At 46.5% G+C, this 22,004-nt stretch overlaps 1 protein-coding gene across 2 annotated transcripts; it reads left to right on the plus strand.

Annotated features, from left to right (window-relative positions):
- Positions 1-1,124: 1,124 nt before the first annotated feature.
- Positions 1,125-17,632, plus strand: Nphs2 (NPHS2 stomatin family member, podocin). 2 transcript variants are annotated; one of them, XM_052200957.1, is made up of 8 exons: positions 1,125-1,398; positions 3,347-3,450; positions 6,686-6,758; positions 8,602-8,684; positions 12,288-12,491; positions 15,085-15,140; positions 16,384-16,462; positions 17,354-17,632. In XM_052200957.1, the coding sequence occupies exons 1-8, from the start codon at positions 1,125-1,127 to the stop codon at positions 17,630-17,632; spliced, it is 1,152 nt and encodes a 383-aa protein (XP_052056917.1). The 2 variants fall into 2 exon arrangements, with proteins under 2 accessions (XP_052056917.1, XP_052056918.1); XM_052200958.1 differs by lacking the exon at positions 12,288-12,491.
- The last annotated feature ends 4,372 nt before the right edge of the window (positions 17,633-22,004 follow it).

The raw sequence follows: 22,004 nt of genomic DNA on the forward strand, positions 1-22,004 counted from the left end.
TCAGGACCTTCAGGAGAGCAGTCAGTGCTCTTAACCGCTGAGCCATCTCTCCAGCCCCTGAACCAGACTTCTCAAATGTTTGCCCTCTCCTGTAGCTTATGGCAGACTCAGTGTCAAGAGCTGGACAGATGTCTCAGCAGTTAAGAGCACAGTTGTTCCAGAGGAGCCAGGTTTGATTCCAGCATCCACATGGCAGTCTGTAATGTCTATTCTAGGACATCTAATGCCCCTTGGCCTCTATAGGCACCAGGTATGCACAAGGTACACAAACATATGCAGACCAAACACCCATGCATAAAATAATTTTAAAAAATTAAAATTCAGGGTCAGAATTGTATTTACTTTCAAGTTACTTGGTTACTAAATTTTTATTGTATTCCCTTGGCTATCTAGAACACATAAGAGAAAACTAGTTTTCAAGATCAATTTATTTCAGGGTCTCATCACTAAAGTTTTCTACATATGGTTTTTGAGAGGAGAGGCAGCATGTATGGAATCAATATCGAAACTAAAGAGTAAATGAACCTATCACCCTGGACTCCAACTATTGGAGTGAAATTGTGAACTTTGCTTTAAAAGTTACCCAGACACACTTCTGTTTCAAACAGAAACAGTGGAATACAAAAGAAATCCATGGACATACCAAGTTTCCCCAGAAAAGGGTGAGGCAGCCCCTGGGTTTGCAACTGGATGAACTTTGAAAATCCTGAACTCCAGCTTTTAAGAAAGCATGGGAACAGGACCTGGGAAAGAAAAGCCAACCTTTCTAAACACAAAGCAGATAGATCCCCTTGTGTTCTATTTCACACACCGTTAGTCACCTAAGCAGAGCCTGCTGAGGTCTTTCTCAAAGCATCCGGGTTCACTGGCACCAGGAATCTCCCACCCAGGTCCTCTGAGAGCATTGCACCCTGTCTGTTTTAGGAGTCTGTTGGCTCTATCCAGACCTTAGAAGGAACAGCAGTTGGGTTAGGCGTGGGTATGGCCACCTCAGGCCCCGCCCTCCGTACCTCCCTCATCAGCAAGGTCCTTAAGGGTCCTGGGGTCGCTCCCCAGCCGCTCAGAAAGCTGGGGCTGAGACTGCTAGCAGCTGGCTCCTCCGGGTCGCGCCCGCTGCGTTGAGAATGGACAGCAGGGCACGGAGCTCTTCCAGAGAGTCCCACGGGAGAGGTGGCAGGTCCTCTTCTAAGGATGACAAAAAGGCAAAGGCCGGGAGGGGCAGCAGAGGCCGCTCACGCCCGGATGCTGGGGCAGAGCGGCAGAGCGCCCGGCAGACAGGGACCCGAGGGGAGCCCCGAGCTCCTGCCGCCACCGTAGTGGACGTGGACGAGGTTCGGGGCCCCGGTGAGGAGGGCACAGAAGTGGTGGCGCTGCTGGAGAGCGAGAGACCAGAGGAAGGTATGGAAGGGTAGATCAGATGAAAAGAAGGTATGGAGGGTAGGCGAGAGATGTCAGACAAATGCAGTGAGTTGCCCCACTGTGACAAAGCCAGACAAATGGGTTGCGCGAAGGGGTTGGGGGTCAGGGGAGGGGAAGGCGTGAGTTAGGCAGTTACCTAGTGATGGAGACCAAAGTGCCCCAAATGAAATACAAATAGCAACATCAGCTAATACTTTGTCCCTAGCCACCAATGAAGCCGGGAGAGAGAGTTGTCCAGGACCGGGTCCGATCAATGTGCGATTACGGTCATGAGCCTGTGAACTCGGCATTTTATATCATAGCTCTGCGCAAAAACCGTGTGTCTCTTCCCCTCATCCCCACCCTTCAGTCTTAAGTCTAAGAGTATTTTAACCTTTCTTTGGAATGATTTCCCCCGACCAGCCCCACCCGCTCCCCAAACCTCAAAGGCAGCAGAGCCAAGTCAAAGGGCCAGACCTGAGTTTACATTGGAGCCTGGCCACTTGCCTGCAGTGTGACCACAGAAGGAGCCATCACTGTCGACCACAATGTATGTTTCATTGTGTAGATATGGGAATAAAATAATCTTTGCACAATCTCAGTTAAATCCTTGCAAGCTAAGAGAGAACACTCTTATATCACAGTAGAGGATGGGAAAAAAGGTGTCCCTTTAACCTCCTTGGGTGCCACAACACTTATGAGGAAAAGGTCCTTTTCATAACAAGTGCAAGAAAAAAGTCATTATGCCCAAATTAAAGGCTAGCAGATGCTTGAGGAAAGTAAGGAACATCGTATTCTGCTGCTGTCTGCTGGCCACACGGAGAGTTAGCATTCCCTAGTTCCCGGCAATGCAATATCTGCCAGATCATAGCCTCTCTGTGGACACCTGCAGTTGGGCTATAGAAATGTGCGGTTCATACTTTTTGCTGGCTACCCCTCTGGTCCTTGGGAGAGGTCATTGGGTTCAGTGCTATAGACATTTGAGTTGGTATGTGCCAGATAACAGCAGGGAAGTAGGCAGGGGCAGGACGTTTGTGGCACCCTTTCTGTGTGGCAGACACACACTGGGTGTTTTGTTTTTTGAGTTATTTAGTTACATATCACAGATGAGAGAAAATGGCTTGAGAAATTAAGTAGCCTGCTTGCATTATGCAGAACTTACTAGAGGAACTGGATTAACAGTAGGGGGGTGGGCTTACATGATGGTCTGGTTAATGCTAGAAAGATAGAAAAGCAGGTTCCCAACCTAAACAGTGGGTCACCTTAACTGTCCCAACTCCACCCTGAAAGTCCAGATGCTCTCTGAAGAGTCTGGTATTGAATCGAAGCATCATGGATATGAAGCGCCCCAGTTCCATGTCACCTTTTTCCAGATACAGCCTCATATGCTAAAGAGGTGACTTCCAAAGACTGCAAAACACCTTAACCCATTAAAGGGACTCTAAAGGAAGAAAGTCAGACATGGCAGGCAGTACTGGAAACTTGTAGACACTTCACACAGTAAGAACTCAGACGCGTCAAGCATGAGCTGGCATCTTTATATGACTATGCCATTTCACCCTTGAACTGATGTATCAGACAGTTCTGAGCTAGCTGCTAAGAGATTGTAATCAGCCAGCATCCAATCATACAGGTGAGGAAACTGGGTTTTCAAAAGGTCCTGAGCCCTGCCTAAAAGTCATCCATGGACTTTTGAAATGAGTGGAACTAGAACTGGAGTCAGTTGGTCTCCCTGGCCTTCCTGTCCCCCAGACCCCAGCCTGTCCCACCTCCCATTGGCCCACACAATCCTTCACACAGACACTACCCCAGGCCTGGGAACTCTGATCATTTGGATCATTCCAGTTTTTCCAGACATGTCTCCAAACAGCTCTGACTCTAATACTAAGCATTAGACTGACAAATGCTGCTCAGTACATACGATGTTTCAACATCATTGTTTCCCTAGGGATCAAGCCCTCTGGATTAGGGGCCTGCGAGTGGCTTCTTGTCCTGGCCTCCCTGATCTTCGTCATCATCACGTTCCCCTTTTCCATCTGGTTCTGCATAAAGGTGAGTTCCTACATGAACCCACGAGATGGTTTTCTGTTGTCTCTCATGGACCAAACCAAGCCATTCTCAGCCTGTTTGACATTTACCTACCTCCCAAGAGAGCTCTTCTTCCTTCAAGACCTGGCCCAATGGAACCATGAAGCCTTTTTCATTCTCCCAACCTGCCATTCTCTGCCAGGCTCCTAGGTACTCTGCTTTCACTTTCACACTTCCTGCGGGCAGAATGTTGTGTCTTCTGTCACGGCTAGAATGATATGTTAGCAAGTCGTGAGTGTGTGTGTGTGTGTGTGTGTCTTTCTGTTTGTCTGTCTTTATATGTAAGGACACACACACATACACACACACACACACACACAGCATCCCTGTTAGACTGAGAGATCCTTCAGAAGCTTCTTAGTTTATCCTTGCCCAATAACACACGTATCTTGGTTCGGATCATCTACTTTGACACCACAGGGAACCCTCTCAAGCAGCTTCTACAGCCCAGGAGAGACAAATAACTTTGGTCCACAAGTGTTTTACATATACTAATCCCAGTAGTGAATGAAGACCTGGATCTGCTCAGGAAGCACATGCTGAAATTAGAAGCCCAAGGGCTTTAGAGGACAGAGAACAAGAATGGACAGGGGACATCTTTAATGACACTTGGGATAGAAGAAGTGGGAACACTGGGAAGAACCCCAGAGTGTGTGATAGTTCTCAAATAGCCATGCCCTGATTGCAAGACAACATGATCAACACAACTCTCATAAAAGAAGACATTTAGTTGGAGCAAAGCTTGCTTCAAAGGACGACCGTAGTGGGCAGAGATGGTCAGACCTCAGCACACTCACCCTTCATCTTTCTACATCGGCTAAAGCTGCTGGGGAGGAGTGAGGTTATGGCCAGACACTACAGATGCAGTTAGGACTGCTGCTGCCCATATCCTTATAGCATCCAGTGGCTTTGACAAACCCCTCCACTAGTTTCCCCACTAGACTTCATTGGCTTGTATCACATGACTTTTCTTTCCCATCGGTTGACTTTTTCACATGGTATCTGGTCTTTATTCTATACTGATAGGATGTACTATTGTTTGTTCATTTTAGGATGTTAAAAATCCAAATGGGGCGGGGATGGTGCTGCTGTGAGAGGTCAGTTACTGAAGAACTTACTGCCCAAGTTTGCAGACCTAAGGTTTACAGAACCCACACTAAAAAACAAACAAACAAACAAAACCAGGCACCATAGTGCACACTTGTACTTCTCCCTAGCCCTAGGAAGGTGTCTTGGTTGGGTTTTCTATGCTATGGTATGCTTGGTTGGGATGCTATGATGAGACATCGGGCTTCCATATCACAGAGCATCTGTGAAGGCAGTCAGGACAGGAACAGAGCAGGAACCTGGAGGCAGGAGCTGATGCAGAGGCCTTGGAGGGGGGCTGCTTACTGGCTTGCTCCTGTAGCTTGCTCAGTCAGCTTTCTTATAGGACTCAAGACCACCAGTCCAGGGGTGGCTGTGCCCACAGTGAGCTGGACCCTCCACTTCGTCAATCAAGCAAAAGTCCCACAAGCTTGTATACAGGCCAATACACAAAGGGCATTTTCTCAGTCAAAGCTTCCTTTTCCCAAATGACCCTGGCTCATATTGAGTAGATAGAAAACTAGCCAGCACGGCCATGAAGACAGGTGACTTCTTCATCTAGCCTAGCTTGGTGAGCTCTGGGCCAATGAGAAACTATTAAAAACAAAATGGATGGTGACTGAATAACAACAGCCAAGGTTGTCCTTTGTCCTATGGCCTCCATGTCCACACTTATTCACACACACACACACACACACACACACACACACACACATTTGGTCATAATGTAAAATCTTTTTATATGTTACTGGATGTAAACTACTGGTTTTGTTTAGGATTGTTTTGCACGTATACTCCTGAGAAAGATGGTTGTAGTTTTCTTGTGGTATCTGCATCTTCACTTGGCTTATCTTGGCTATTGTTATAATGCTGTAATGAACATGCAGCTATCAAGACATCTTGTCAAGACAGTGACTTCCAGCCCAGCTCTCATCAGCAGAGGCAGGAGGATCTCTGTGAGTTCAGGTCACTCTGGTCTAGATAGCAAGTCCTAGACCAGCCAAGACTACATAGTGAGACCCTGTCTCAAAAAAAAAAAAATACTGACTTTATTTACTTTATATATATTTTCAAATGGATTACTGGTGATAGGATTTTATTTTTTGAAAGTACTCATACTGTTTTCCATAAGAGGGAACCAATTTACATCCCTGGTATCAGGAAGTATAAATTAACATAGGATTTGTATGTCTTCAGTTCTCCATCTTCTTGAGTTAGTTTGGGAAGTTTATGTCTCTCTAAGCTAATTTGTTGGCATACAATTGTTTCATATCACAGTTTCATTAACACAGCCAATGTCCTGTTTCACTGGTGTCTACACTTAACTGTGTATAGATTTTAGAGTTAAATGTTAATCTGTTGTCTGTCTGTGTGTGAGCGGGTCAGATGGGGGACCACGCGCCTCAGAGTAGAGTGGAGGTCGGAGGAGAACCTCAGGTATTCTGACCTTCCCCTTGTTTGAGATGGGTCTCTTGTTGTTTGGCTGTGTACGTCAGGCTAGCTGGCCCACAGGCTTCCTGGGCGCCTCTGCCTCCCGGCTCACCTGAGGAGCACTTGCCTTGTAAACAAGCACTGGCATGTCCAGCGTCACATGGCTTCTACGTGTTCAAATCTGGGTTCTTACTACACCATGCATGGGCAGTCTCTCTAGCTCCTGCCCACTTTTTGAGACACAGTCTGGGTAACACTGGCTGTCCTGGAATATGTGATATGGACCACACCACACGGGTGTTCCTCCTGCCTCTGCCTCCCCCAAGTGCTGAGATATTTGGTATGAACCACCATGCCTAGCTTTGTTTTAGTTCTCAAAGGATGTTTTGGTTTTTTTTTTCTTTTGTTTTGCTTTGCTTTGTTTTGTTTTGAGATAAGAGTCTCTCTACAGCCCTGGCTGTCCTGGAACTCACTATGGAGACCAGACTGGCCTCGGACTCACAATGATATACCTGCCTCTGCCTCTATCTCCCAAGTGCTGGCATTGAAGGCATGCACCACCACGCCTAGCTAACAAAAGATTTCTGTAACTTAGAATCACTCTCATCCAAAGGGTCTTTTGAAGCCCTTCCCCTCCCCTCCCTGATTTGAAATCATTTAAAAGCAATGCATTTCCCTTTAGGTTGTGCAAGAGTATGAAAGAGTAATTATATTCCGACTGGGACATCTGCTTCCTGGACGAGCCAAAGGTCCTGGTAAGAATTATCCTCTGTGCTTTTTTTTTTCTTATCCCATCCCATGAGTTGATGATTTCTTTAATCCATGAATGGTTATAATCTATATATTAGACTATATGAAGTTATTTGATTCAATATATTTGTATCTTAATCTGTTAATTATAGGGCAGGTTGTTGTGAAATTATTAGAAAGCATTATTTATAGGTCACAGGTGACTAAGAGAGGTGATGTATAGCGAGAGCCCAGGGCTCTCTAGTTGACACAGCAAGTCAGCTTCAGACCCATAGCTATGGATTGGCCTGAGAACAGTGTTGGTCTGAGTTCAGTGTGTGTGTAGTCTGAATCCTATGGCTTCTCAGAGACAATCCGAGCTAGTTGATCAGATTAAGTCAGAGAGCTCAAAGCAAAATTCATCATCTAGTAACAAATATCTGTTTATTTGGGAGAAGAGGCACAGACTGTATTTAGTATCTACCAGGGACTAGAGGAATAAGGCATTCCTGATCTCTAGGATCTGAAAACCCACAGCAGGTCCAGCCGGACCCCAGGGCAGATAGGTAGGAGTATGGTGAGTCTGTGAAGTCTAGTAGTTTGCACTTTGAGATACGAGACAGCCAAGGAGGCATAAGAAAGAGTGAAATCCAATTATACATATATTGAGAGGGTCTGAGTTCTCAGCTATGCCTGCAAGAGCAAGTTAAAAGTGGAGACCAGTCTAGGAAACTCCTATATCAGAGTGTCAAGATTTAGAACCCAGTATACAAGTCCACACAAAATAAAACCAGACGCTAGAGTTTCAACATGCATTGCATCTTCCTATGGCCCTGGTTTTCAGGAACCTTCTCTTTGGGGGCTGAGAAAAGGTTCTAACTGGCTGTTCCCACATACATTCTTGGTACTGTGAGCTGGCACTAGTTTGCATGAAATTGTGTCTCTTGAAGTGTCCCTGTCTTAGTCACTGTTCTGTTGATGTAAAGAGACACCATGATCAAGGCAACTCTCATAAAAGAAGACATTTAGTTGGAGCTTGCTTATCGTCTTGAGGCTTAGTCCAGTATCATCATGGTGGGGGGCATGGCAGCAGGCAGACACTGGAGCGGTAGACACATTCCCTCCAAAAGGGCCAAACCTCTTAATCCTTCTAATCTTCTCAAATATCGACACTCCCTAGAGACTAAGCATACGCGCTGATGGGGGAGGGGCATTCTTATACAAACTACCACAGTCCTAAATCATCCAGTGGGCTTTAGGAAACTTTCAATGAACCAATCTACAGATGCTGCATATGGTGGCTAATACCATCTGGGGTAAGAGAGGACTGACTGGCCAGCACAGAGGACTGACTGGCCAGCACAAAGCTGCTGCCTCGATATTGCTACTCTGGTGATTCTGGGGCGTTCTCAGAAATAACAAATAGAGGTCATCAGCTCTAAACTGATGAACCTGTACATTCACAGTGTAAAACAATTTCATACAGTAACTAAAAGACTCTTAAGACACATTAAGACTAATATGCATGCATATGAACTTACAGAGATTGAATCTAGATATGTAAGAGAAAGATATGTAAGAGGTCTGGAAGGGTCAATATGATCCTAAAGTGACCAAGTGGTCTAGTTTCCTGGAATAATCTCCGTTTATACCTGATATGCTGCACTTAGTTTTAACAGTGTATCCCCCTCATAACCATCCACAGTTGAATAATGAATTACAGGACAATACTTTAGTTACAAGGAAGCTACCCAGTGGTCTCTGGGTAACTTAGGTTAAGCCAGCAATGTAGCCTGGCTCTGAAAAGGTGACATCCAGCAGTCTTCACACTTCCTGGTCACATGTCCCTTCCCTCATACCCTTTTGTAGGCCTGTTCTTTTTTTTACCCTGCCTGGACACCTATCACAAGGTTGACCTCCGTCTCCAGACCTTGGAAATACCTTTCCATGAGGTAAGTTAACATAGTGCATCTCCTTTTTCTTGACATTTCCATGGTCTGTCGTCCAAGTCAATCCCAAGGCAAAGCAACTATGCTCAACAGTAGAGATGGGGACTGTATCAGAATAAAAGCATAATTACCAAAGTAGACAACCAACAGAGTGAAAGGTTGCTATGCAGTAGGAAGACATATTTTCAAATAGCTCACAAGAGGTTAATATATAGGACATAGAGGGTGTTCATTCAGGTCAACACACACAGCAAAAGCCACAATCTAACTTAAACAAATGAACACAGGAATTAATAATAGTTAATTTTGTGGAGTAACTAGGCTAAGCTAGATCTCGGTTATTTGGCCTGTACTTAGTTAAACAAATCTGTATACTGTGTAGATATCTAGGGGATTAGATTAATATTTAAATCAGCAAACTTTTAATAAATCAGCTTACCCTTGCGAATGTGGGTATGCTTTATAAAGGCAGTCAGTTGAAGGTTTTAAAGAACTAACTTTGACTTGAAGATGAGGGAGTTTTCTTCCAGGAGGCAATATAAACGCTTTCCTGGGTCTCTAGACTCAAAATTTTGGCCTTACCAACTTCCATAATCACTTGAGCTAATCCTTTAAAAATCATCTAGCTCTACTACGCACATGCACACTATTGGTTCTGTTGTTCAGGAGAACACAGGCTACTGCAGGCTAGATTAGACATCTCTCTGCATAATGTATATGACAAACTTGAAGATATGCACATGGTCAACACATGAAAATGTTTGCCGGGCAGTGGTGAGGCACACCTTTAGTCCTAGCACTTGGGAGGCAGAGGCGAGCCCAGTCTACAGAGTGAGTTCCAGGAGAGCTAGGGCTACACGGAGAAACCCTATCTTGAAAAAAGAAATAAAAAAAGAAAGAAAATGTTTCTTTTTAAGTTTGGGGGAGTCGCCCTGTTGGGCAGCTGTATCCTACAGTGCTGCACCATCCCACATCCTACAGTGCTGCACCATCCCACATCCTACAGTGCTGCACCATCCCACATCTACAGTGCTGCATCATCCCACACCCTACAGTGCTGCACCATCCCACACCCTACAGTGCTACACCATCCCACATCTACAGTGCTGCACCATCCCACACCCTACAGTGCTGCACCATCCCACATCTACAGTGCTGCACCATCCCACACCCTACAGTGCTGCACCATCCCACACCCTACAGTGCTGCACCATCCCACATCCTACAGTGCTGCACCATCCCACACCCTACAGTGCTACACCATCCCACACCCTACAGTGCTACACCATCCCACACCCTACAGTGCTGCACCATCCCACACCCTACAGTGCTGCACCATCCCACATCTACAGTGCTGCACCATCCCACATCTACAGTGCTGCACCATCCCACACCCTACAGTGCTGCATCATCCCACACCCTACAGTGCTGCACCATCCCACATCTACAGTGCTGCACCATCCTACATCTACAGTGCTGCACCATCCCACATCCTACAGTGCTGTACCATCCCACATCCTACAGTGCTGCACCATCCCACACCCTACAGTGCTGCATCATCCCACACCCTACAGTGCTGCACCATCCCACATCTACAGTGCTGCACCATCCCACACCCTACAGTGCTGCACCATCCCACACCCTACAGTGCTGCACCATCCCGCATCCTACAGTGCTGCACCATCCCACATCTACAGTGCTGCACCATCCCACATCTACAGTGCTGCACCATCCCACATCTACAGTGCTGCACCATCCCACATCCTACAGTGCTGCACCATCCCACATCTACAGTGCTACACCATCCCACAGCTACAGTGCTGCACCATCCCACACCCTACAGTGCTGCACCATCCCACACCCTACAGTGCTGCATCATCCCACACCCTACAGTGCTGCACCATCCCACATCCTACAGTGCTGCACCATCCTACACCCTACAGTGCTGCACCATCCCACACCCTACAGTGCTGCACCATCCCACACCCTACAGTGCTGCACCATCCCACATCTACAGTGCTGCACCATCCCACATCTACAGTGCTGCACCATCCCACATCCTACAGTGCTGCACCATCCCACATCTACAGTGCTGCACCATCCCACACCCTACAGTGCTGCACCATCCCACATCCTACAGTGCTGCACCATCCCACATCTACAGTGCTGCACCATCCCACATCTACAGTGCTACACCATCCCACAGCTACAGTGCTGCACCATCCCACACCCTACAGTGCTGCACCATCCCACACCCTACAGTGCTGCACCATCCCACATCTACAGTGCTGCACCATCCCACATCTACAGTGCTACACCATCCCACAGCTACAGTGCTGCACCATCCCACACCCTACAGTGCTGCACCATCCCACACCCTACAGTGCTGCATCATCCCACACCCTACAGTGCTGCACCATCCCACATCCTACAGTGCTGCACCATCCCACACCCTACAGTGCTGCACCATCCCACACCCTACAGTGCTGCACCATCCCACACCCTACAGTGCTGCACCATCCCACATCTACAGTGCTGCACCATCCCACACCCTACAGTGCTGCACCATCCCACATCTACAGTGCTGCACCATCCCACATCTACAGTGCTGCACCATCCCACACCCTACAGTGCTGCACCATCCCACATCTACAGTGCTGCACCATCCCACATCTACAGTGCTGCACCATCCCACATCCTACAGTGCTGCACCATCCCACATCTACAGTGCTGCACCATCCCACATCCTACAGTGCTGCACAATCCCACACCCTACAGTGCTGCACCATCCCACATCCTACAGTGCTGCACCATCCCACATCCTACAGTGCTGCACCATCCCACATCTACAGTGCTGCACCATCCCACATCCTACAGTGCTGCACCATCCCACACCCTACAGTGCTACACCATCCCACACCCTACAGTGCTGCACCATCCCACACCCTACAGTGCTGCACCATCCCACATCTACAGTGCTGCACCATCCCACATCTACAGTGCTGCACCATCCCACATCTACAGTGCTGCACCATCCCACATCTACAGTGCTGCACCATCCCACATCCCACCAGCAGTGATGGATTCCAACTTCTCCACGTTTTCTTCAGAATCTGCCACTGTCTTTCTCCACTTCTGTTATATTTTCCTGCATTTTGGTTGTGAGCCTAAGCTTTAAAGACTGCACCATCTCTCCAGCCCCTGTTACATTTCCTTAATGGCGGTCTTCCTAACAGGTGTAAGGTGATTGGCATGTCCCTAACGCTCAGTGATGCTGAGCGACATCCACAGTTCTTTGTCAGACATAAGGATTCATATGCCTTTTCCACCGCTCTCACCTTGTTTAAAGTTCTTTCCCTTCTTTCTTTTAGTAAGTATAAGTGGATCCCCTTAAAGAATGCTTAATTTTCCTCCCTCTTTCTCTTCTCCTAGAGGCAATCACCACTATGCCTGACTCTTTGCTATGCTTGATAAAATCTCCAAGCATCAAAAAAATATCTATTTTGAATACAGAACCAATCTTTCATTACTCCTTAGATTTAAATGCATTTAGTTCACCTCTCCCACATAAGAATCCAGCCTGCATTCAAATTTTTTTCCACTTAGGTGGTAACCAAAGATATGTTTATAATGGAGATAGACGCTGTCTGCTACTACCGCATGGAAAACGCCTCTCTTCTTCTAAGCAGTCTAGCCCATGCATCCAAAGCTATCCAGTTCCTGGTGCAAACCACCATGAAGCGCCTCTTGGCACATCGATCCCTCACTGAAATTCTCCTGGAAAGGAAGAGCATTGCCCAAGATGTAAAGGTACCGAGATGAGTTTACTGATGGATGGTCATTTGTTAAACACGCCGTGTACAAGGCATTCAGCCATTTGAGATGCCATTCCTTGGGGGATCAGACAGTCAATGACATCATTGGCTGGGGTACAGAGTTTGCTTCCAACCCTTCCCCAAGGTCACTCCCCAGTGACCTTCAGCACACTGTGGAATACCAGCTTAGTACCGGGTGTCAGAAGCAGTCATGGGTGGGAGGGGCAGGACTGGTGGGGAACTAGGATGGTTCCCAGATGCTGAGTCTAGCTGGAGAGATAAGCCTGAAAGTAACGAGTGGTGAGTTCAGGTAAGACTTTCAGAGGCCAGACAGCACCTACCCTTTCATCATTAGCAGCCCAGCTGTTCATACTTAATTGATTTGGAATTAAAGGAGATAACAAAAGTAAAAGCTGCCACTGGAGGAATGGCCCAGTGAGTAAAGCACTTGCTGTGGAAGTGTGAAGACCTGAGTCTGGATCCTCAGAAACCAGCTAAAAAGCTGGGTGTGACAATACAACCCAGCATGGGAAGGCAGAGCCAGGAAGATCCCACCCGGGCTCTCTGGCCAATTAGTCGGTTGATGGTTCCAGGTTAGTGGGAGACCCTGTCTCAGGAGATAAGGTGGAGAACAACAGAGAAAGGCACTAAGCGTAGACCTTGGGCTTTCATATTCACAAACATGGGCACAAGCGTGTACACACACACATACATACACACACACACACACACACACACACACACTGAAAAAGGAAAATCCCTTCTAAGCAGCCTTACTGAGTCCCCAGGCCGTCAGCTCTGCAGTCTCATCTACAGCCCTGGGTAGATGCCTCCATTAGCAGGGTAGTGGCAAGAGATACTAAGGCAAAGAGCAAAGCAGGCAGCTGGCCAATCAGGTGGCAGTTACCATGAGGGACCCAACCCAGCACTGAAGTCACTGGGACACCAAACTTGGCTTGGAAGGCAGCTAGGAAGAAGGATGTGAAATGGAGGAGCCACAAGGACCAAAGCACCAACAGTGACTGCTTTATAGAACCCAAGCAGCCACTAACCCCAGAAAACAAAATGCAGTGGCCAGTGTTTGTGGTTTGTCCTGGAGCTGCCGATCACTAGTGCTCGTGTGCTGACGACGGGTGAAGGAGCTGGGACGCACACAGAACTGGAAAGATACAAAGATGAGTGGCGGGCAGGAGCCCCGCACTGACACGGCCACTTGGCATGCTCCCCACTGTCCCCTGCAGTCTCTTCCTCGTTCATCCCTCACCTCTGAGGGATCAAGGCCAGGCCACTGATGTCCAAGCTCAATTTTGTTGCAATGTTATATTTTAAACACTTACACATCTGTCTCCCCAGACTGTGTATTCCATGGACTTGGCATAGTGCAGAATATTTGATGAATCAAGAAATGGCCCACCTGCTGTAGCCTCGACCCTACTACCCTTTCTTTATTCTCACACTCCCTCCTGCTTAGCACTTACCCAGCATGCAACAGTGCTTTCTCTCCCTCCGATTTCCTCTTGAGCTATTTTCTCAGCCTGGAGTTCTTTCCTTCTTGATACAGGACAAATCTCAGCTGTTCTTCACCATGTCACCTCATCTGTGATGTGTCTCTCAATATGTCTTACTCACACCTGCTCCCCCTCAAACTGGTTGATCCTTCTTAAGATTTGCAATTCATTGAGATTAGTATTTAGCCACTGAGAAATTATTAGGAGCTTAGTTTGAAAGGAGTCTGGGCCAACATGGAGGGCTCTAAGGCCTGCCCTGCCCTTCACCCATTTCTAGATCCCACGTAGCTTTTCCCTAGTTCCGTTTCCAACATCAATCATGTAGGGCATAGAGGACTAAGAAGCAGGAGGAACCTGATCCCATCAGCATTACAGAAGTGAGAGTATCCCAGAAATGACAGCCACGTGGCAGAGTCTGAGCCTAGCGGTGTGGGTTATTTAAGGGGTGCATTTTAAAACAAGCTGAAAAAAAATAGACCATCTGTACTAATTCCCTATCACTCACGTAACAAATTTCCCCAAGCTTGGAGGCTCAAAACAGCGCGAGCTTACTGTGCTCTTCTGTAGTCCTGAAGATCAGAGTGCAGAATCATCTTCACTGGGCATGAGCTTGGCAGATCCCTTGTGGAGGCTGAGATAGAATCCACAACCTTCGGAGCCTCTAGGTTACCTGCATTCCTCCTCTGCCTTCCAGCTCCGGCCTTCACAGAGCACCAGCTCTCCATCACATCACCTTGTCTTCCGGAGTCTGTGATTTTGTCCCTCAAGAACCTTGGATTTAATTGCATCCTAAAATCACATCCTAAAAGTTCTCCCGGAAATAGTCACAGGTCCGAGGGACATGAGCATCTTAGGGAGCCGTTATTCAGGCTCCTACATCTTCTTTAGATTCACGGTGGTTATTTAATAGCACTGGGCAAGTTAAGCATCTCTGTCCCAGGCACTGTGACATTGAAAAGCAGTGTCCTATGAAAGGACATGTCCCGAGGACAGAACAATGGCCCGTGATGCATTGTGGGGGATTGTCTTACTCCCTGGCGGAGGCAGGTCTCACTGGCATCTCCACTCTTTCCTCCACAGGTTGCCTTGGACTCAGTGACCTGCATTTGGGGCATCAAAGTGGAGAGAACTGAAATGTAGGTAGGAAAATAACCAGCAAGAATGATTTAAAAAAAAAAAAACATTTCAAATACTTGCGGCCACATTGATAGGAGAGAAAAATGACCTGTCATCTCACAGCCAAGATGCGATGCCACTACGCGATCTAAGCAAATTATCCTTGTGGTTTCTAATTATGTAGTAAGGGGTCTTTTTACTGTCAAACTTAGCGTTTTAAGCATGGGTTTTTATTAGCTTAGTGGTTTTGTCCTGAATGTCAAACTTCATACTTACATCATGCCCCAAAACCCATGAGCAAGAACTCCCCAACCCCCTCACCTCAGCCCCGAGTTTCCCTTCAGTGATGTGCCTGTTACTCTGGACATTCCATGGAGTCAGAGCACAAAGACTGGTCTGGTTTCCTTGCACTTAGCATAAATTATCACGGGTTCGCCCGTGGCGTGGCCCGCACCAGTATGTCAATCCATTTTATACTCAAATATTAGTCCATTGTATGACCATGCAAAACTGTATTTCTACATACCGCATGTGAAAACGACTTTGGGATTGTTATGGAAAGTGCCATAAAGAAATTTTATTTGTTTTTTAATGCAGAATATGAGAATTGTTCTCATTTGTTCCAATCCTTCTCTTAAAATTAATATTCTCTTATAAACTTAGATGGATTCTTCTGATCTTTGTTTTTAATCATATGCCTCTTCAAAGTCATTTTTCATAATCAAAATTTAATAGCTTGGATTTATGTGAGATCTTTAGTGAGAAAGATGACCACAAATTTTGAACATAAAATATGGCCTGTGTAATTAAGTAGCATAGCCCCACGCAGACTCCATAGTGGCCCCACCTGCATTTTGGGTACTGGCCCCAGTTGTGCTCCTCCTGACTATCTCCCATGTCTGAACTCTAGGGACAGCTTTATCTGTTCATTCAGAATTTGCTTTTCAAAGCAGGAGGGATGGCTCAATGATTTTGGAAAAAAAAGGAGTCTACTCTTCCAGAGGATCCTGGGTTCGATTCTTAGCACCCATCAGTCAGCTCGCAGCCATCTATCACCCCAGTTGCCCTCTTCTGGCCTCTGAGGGTGATAGGCATGTATGTGGTGCACAGAAAGGTGTGTAGGCAAAATTCCCATGCCTTTAAGACTATAAGTCTTTATATTAAAAATTGCTGTTTGTGACTCAGCCGTAGACAGGAGCAAGTCTGTGAGAGCGCCGTGGCTGCTGAGGTCAGCACACCTATACTGACTGTCTTCTTTCCTAGTAAGGATGTGAGGCTGCCGGCTGGGCTTCAGCACTCTCTGGCTGTGGAAGCTGAGGCACAAAGACAGGCCAAAGTGCGGGTGAGCCATTCCTGAGCACTCCATCCTCTGCCTGGGCCTCTGAAGAGCATCCAAGAATCCAGTGGTCCACACTGGTCCAGGAACTGAGTGGCATCTGGCTATGTTCCCACCACTGTTGAGAGCATGTTCACAGGACTGACCGTGTAGTACCTCACCCTCTCCCCAAGTTTTCTGCTAACATGCCCCCCTCCTCTTCTGCTTTTACCCTCTCTCCTTAAAAATCTCCTCTTGCTATCCTTCCTCTCTGGTCCTGGGATTGTCCCTGGATAACCAAGGCTCCTGTCATCCCTAATAAAGGGATGGAGAGAGGCATATTCCTCTCAAATAATTGAGTTGATGAAGAAAAAGACTGTAACCACATAGAAGAATCAATAACAAAAACCCTTAAGAGGGAGGGAGGAAGCTGGCCTTCAAGGCACACTTACATCTTACCTGTACTGAGATAGCTCTGAACCAGCTATCTGTGCCCAATGTTGAGTGGCATCTGTGTGGGTGCTGAGACTCTTCTGATCTGAAATGCTTTACCCATTCTTTTTGACCAAGTTATAATTCCATGTCTGTCCCTGGGACTCTGACACTTATCCTTTCGTCGGCAAGCAGGTTCCCCTAAGTTTTCAAGCCCACCACATGTTAACAGCACCCCTAAACTCCACCTATGCTCTTCAGGACTCAGATCTAAACCCACCTTACATTTTGATTGCTAGTGTGAACTGTTCCCGTTGCCTCACAGTCCATCAGGGAGAGACTGAGTCTACTGCCTCAAGTTGTCTCAGCCTGACACTGAGTAGGTGTGTAGTACCTGCTTGCAGGGTCACTCTGAAAGTCAAGCACTTTAGGCCCCTGTGCAAGCAATCAGCATGATCATGTCGTTTTCTCATGCGCGTTCTGTAGGTGATTGCTGCAGAAGGGGAAAAGGCTGCTTCTGAGTCCCTGAGGATGGCGGCTGAGATCCTGTCCGGCACCCCAGCTGCTGTCCAGCTTCGGTACCTGCACACTCTTCAGTCGCTGTCCACAGAGAAGCCGTCCACCGTGGTTTTGCCTTTGCCATTTGACATGCTAAGCCTTTTGTCCTCTCCCAGCAACAGAGCACAAGGAAGCATCAGTTACCCAAATTCTTCCAAACCTGTTGAGCCACTAAATCCCAAAAAGAAGGACTCTCCTATGTTATAGGTGAATGGGCAAAAGCAGTGTGAGTCTGCCATACAAAGCCAGATCCCTGCGTGAGGCACTTGGTGTCCCCGCCCCCACCCTGCACTTGTTTGGTTGCCAAATAGAATGGCTATTGAATGCATAATGTCACAAAATGGCCACATGCATGAGAACACAATGAAATGACAGTGGCAGAGAAGATAGCCAACCACACAAGTGGGTTGTCTCATCATATTAATTACTGGAAAGATATTTAGAATTTTGAATTGACATGTGGTCCAATTATGATTTCTGGAGACTTAGTTCAGATACCTTCCACTGCATGTTTCCTGACTCTGTCAGCTGTAGGCCTTTGCAGCTCCTACAGCCTTTTCTGCCAGTGCCTATCAGTGTGTTTATCACACCGAGTGGAAAGCCCGGGCTTGAGATACAGGCCTCTCCCCTTCCTGTCTCTTCCAGACTCCCTCTGAAACAGCCCACTAAGCACTACTGCTGGCTTTTAACTTTTCCAGCCTAAAATCCCAAACTCTCAAAAAGTAATCCCAAGGCTTATAGTCAGACATGTGGCAACAACCCCGATTCCTCAGTACCAATTCTGATCTATTTTCATTTCTGTTTTTATGATTAAAATATTCCAGCAACGAGAAACTTAAAGGAGAAAGAGTTTATTTTAGGGCACGATTCTAGGTTACAGCCTAGAATCACTGTAGAGAAGTTAAGGCAGGAACTTGAAGCAACTCTTAGTCACTTCATATGTGGAAGTGCAGACAAGAACCTGAAGCAACTGGTCATGTCACATCAAGTGCAGGGAGCAATGAAGGCGTGATTCTTAATTGAGTTCAGCTCAGTTTATCTGCTCATCCAGTTCTGGCCTCCCCTGCCTAGGGAGTGCTGCCGCCCACCCTGGGCTGGACCTTCCCACACTGATTAACTTAAAAATAGTCCCTTTACAGACAGGCCCCTAGACAATCTAATGTAGACAATCCCTCATTAGTCTCTTCTGGGGTTATTCTAGGTTGTATCTAGTTGGTAAACAAAACTAACCTTCACATCTACATAGCAATACCCTGTCTCAAAGCCAACACCAAAAATAGAGTCACTTGTGCCAGTGCTCTGAAAAGTAAGGAAAGCCTAGACCAGTGGTTCTCAAGCTCCCCGAGGCTGTGACCCTTTTATAGCTCCTCATGTTGTGGTGACCCCAACCATAAAGTTGTTTTCATTGCTACTTCATAACTGATTTTGCAGAATTTTTCATACCAAGTCCTAATTGCTTGCTGTCATGTACAATGTACTACAATGTATACAACTAGGTGCCAGAGAATTCTCTTAAAAGAAGTTATGCTGATAATCAACCAGGGACATGTGTCTGGATCCTATCCTGTATGTGATAGAGAGCTCATGGACAGAGGAGTTACTACTGACAGTAGGGAATGATAGGGCACAGGAAGGACAGATATGGGCAGTGTCATACAAAGACACATTCCGTTCTCAATATTGTCCAAAGAGCTCTTCACATGCATAGCACTGATAGCTTAGTATACACTGCTAATGGTTGGTTCCAAGTTAACCACCTTCCACGGCTTAGGTACTCCTGGATGCAAACACTGTTGATAACAACAGAAAGTAACTTGACTTAGAGTTTCAATAGTAAATGGGCCAAATCTACACAAAGAGGAGAGAATACAAGGAATGATAGGAAGAGAAGACAGACATCATCACATGTCTCAAAAACGTGGCTGACTTCTTGACCGGGGGCAAGATTGAGTCTGGTATGACTGGCTGGCTGCCTCTGTCCCTACCGTCGCCACCTTTCCCTGTATCATCTGTTGGAGATCGAGACGGTGATGGTCTGAGAGGATAATCAGCTGTCATCACTGGTTGCTTGCTCACTGAATAAAGCACAGTTTTATGATTCATCCTGTTTCTGCATTTGACTTCTGTGACAGGTAGCACGATCCAGCTTCCGTTTCTACCGGAAGTGATGAACTGGGGAAGGCTAAGCCTACCCGGAGAAGTGGGGAGAGGAAATCTCTGGCTCCTTCCAGTTATTCTCTGCTCCCTCTTCACCACAAGAGGGACAGTTTCTAGCTTATACTCCCACCACCACGATAGTCTGTCTTAAGCCCAGATAGATCAGCCAGCCTTGCATTGAAATCATGAGGAAAAAAAAAATCTTCCTGAGATGCTGTTTTTCTCAATTATTTGTCATAACCACAAGGCAGCCAATCAGTTCCTTCTTTCCTAGAGATGAGGTCGCATGCCTGTCTGTCCATCTGACTGTCTACTTTTACACTATGGCCTCAATAGCCTGATGCCAGAGATGGAAAACAAAGAGTTCTCTCAACATTGCTTAAGAGACTCAAGAAAGTACAGTAAGGTCTGAAAGACTGTAAAACTTCCCACAAAACATCTGTCTTGTTAATGTTAGCTGTCAACTTTACATATTCAAGAGTTAGCCAAGAGGGAGTCTGAACTGAGGGATTGCCCAGATCAGATTGGCGGTGTGCGTCTGTGGGAGACTGACTTGATTGCGCTGTCTGCTGTGGGCGGCACTATTCCCTGGGCAGGTGGTCCTTAGCTATTTAAGAAAGCTAGCTGATCGTAAGCTAATAAGCAAGCCAGCAAGCGGCACTACTCCGTGGTCTCTGCTTCAAGTTCTTGCTTGGCTTACTGCCCTAATTTCTCTCAAGGATGGACTCTAAAACAGGCTTGTAAGTTGAAATTAGCCTACTCTACCATCCCCCACATAAGTTGCTTTTGGTCTGTGTTCTATCACAACAGAAAAGACACCAGAACAGCATCCTTAGTATATCCATGGCGTGACCTATGACCATGAGACAGACTTTCAGTCTCTTGGGAGCCTGGCACCTTGGCAGAATAAGACAAAGATGAAAGAAATGCTTGGATTTTGTTTCATAGTAATACTGCAGTGACATGGTAAAGCAATCATTACATAGAAGAAATCTTCCAAAGGTACTTGGTCACTATCTAGTCCCAGCTTGGCTTTTAAAATTTTCAATACTCTGAGCTCCCCCAAATTCTTCCAATAAATTATCCTGTAAAAGTGGGTTTCTGCCGGGTGGTGGTGGTGCATACCTGTAATCCCAGCACTCTGAGAGGCAGAGGCAGGCGGATTTCTGAGTTCAAGGCCAGCCTGGTCTACAGAGTGAGCTCCGGGACAGCCAGGGCTATACAGAGAAACCATGTCTCGGAAAAAAAAAAAAAAAACAAATCTAAAAAAAAAAAAAAAACAACAAAAAAAGTGGGTTTCTGTGACTTACAACCAACTAGCAAAGTTCTGGATACCAAACATGCCATTATAATCAGGATAGCAGTAGACATGGAAGTTAGAGACACAACCTCCTACCTGATGTAGTTTGACATATTCTGATACATATGATGTGACACATTCTGCAGGACAAGGCTCTTGTGCTCACCGATGGGATATGCTAATTTGTATGAGGATGGTATATGTTAATTTGTATGAGGATGTCCACTCATTTCTATGGAGTAGGAAATCAATAAAAAGTATTCTACAATTGTATGAAAATAAAAAGCCCCTAGGTTTGCCAGTGTCATAGGGGAGTGCCTTTGGGAAGCAGGAAAGCAGGGCTATGACCTAGCAGGCAGGCAGAAGCTTAGCCGTGGCTGCCAGTTGGGCATGAGCATACCCACCACCTGAAGAATTCCATGTTTTCTTTCCTATAAATACAAAGTGTGATTGACTCTGTCCAGTTGGCATAGGTAACTTGTGAGCAATGTTGAACCCATCCCTCAAGACTGACCAGAGATTCAACATAAATAAAACTGGGAACTCTGGAGTTCGTGGCTTTCTGACCTGAAAGATCAACCAAAGGTCTAAAGTGTAGGAGAGAAAATCAAAGCAACACTAGCCATGTGGAACCCAAATAAATGTAGCAATCTTTCCAGTGACCAGGGGAGCCAGAGAGATACACAACCCCAAGCAGGTCAGAGGCAGTAACAACCACAACATCCATTTGTCATTCCCAGCTTGTTCTTATAGGACAGACCATCTTCCATGCCTGGACAGAGTCAGGGACATGAAAAGGGCAGATGAATGAGGTCGTCAAAGAAAGGAAACAGATTCTGGTGAGTCTCCAACAACACACTGTTGTGCTGAGGAAGTCGTGAGAGCCACGGCTGGGAACACAATACACACAAAATACAGCCAGCTAGGGATCCCGCCACCCGTCAGGTCTGTGGACTCGGGAGGACAGATACCCTACTGGGCCTCAGTCTCATTTTCTAAGAAATGGGATTAATAGTATTTCCCCTACCTAGTTAGAGGATTATCATGAAGGTCAGAGAGATCAGAAGTGTGCCTACAATCAGAAAACTCAGACCTGTGGCTGAAATGGAAGCAATGGAACAG

The sequence above is a fragment of the Apodemus sylvaticus genome, chromosome 12 (assembly GCF_947179515.1).
Source record: "Apodemus sylvaticus chromosome 12, mApoSyl1.1, whole genome shotgun sequence".
Lineage (NCBI taxonomy): Eukaryota > Metazoa > Chordata > Mammalia > Rodentia > Muridae > Apodemus > Apodemus sylvaticus.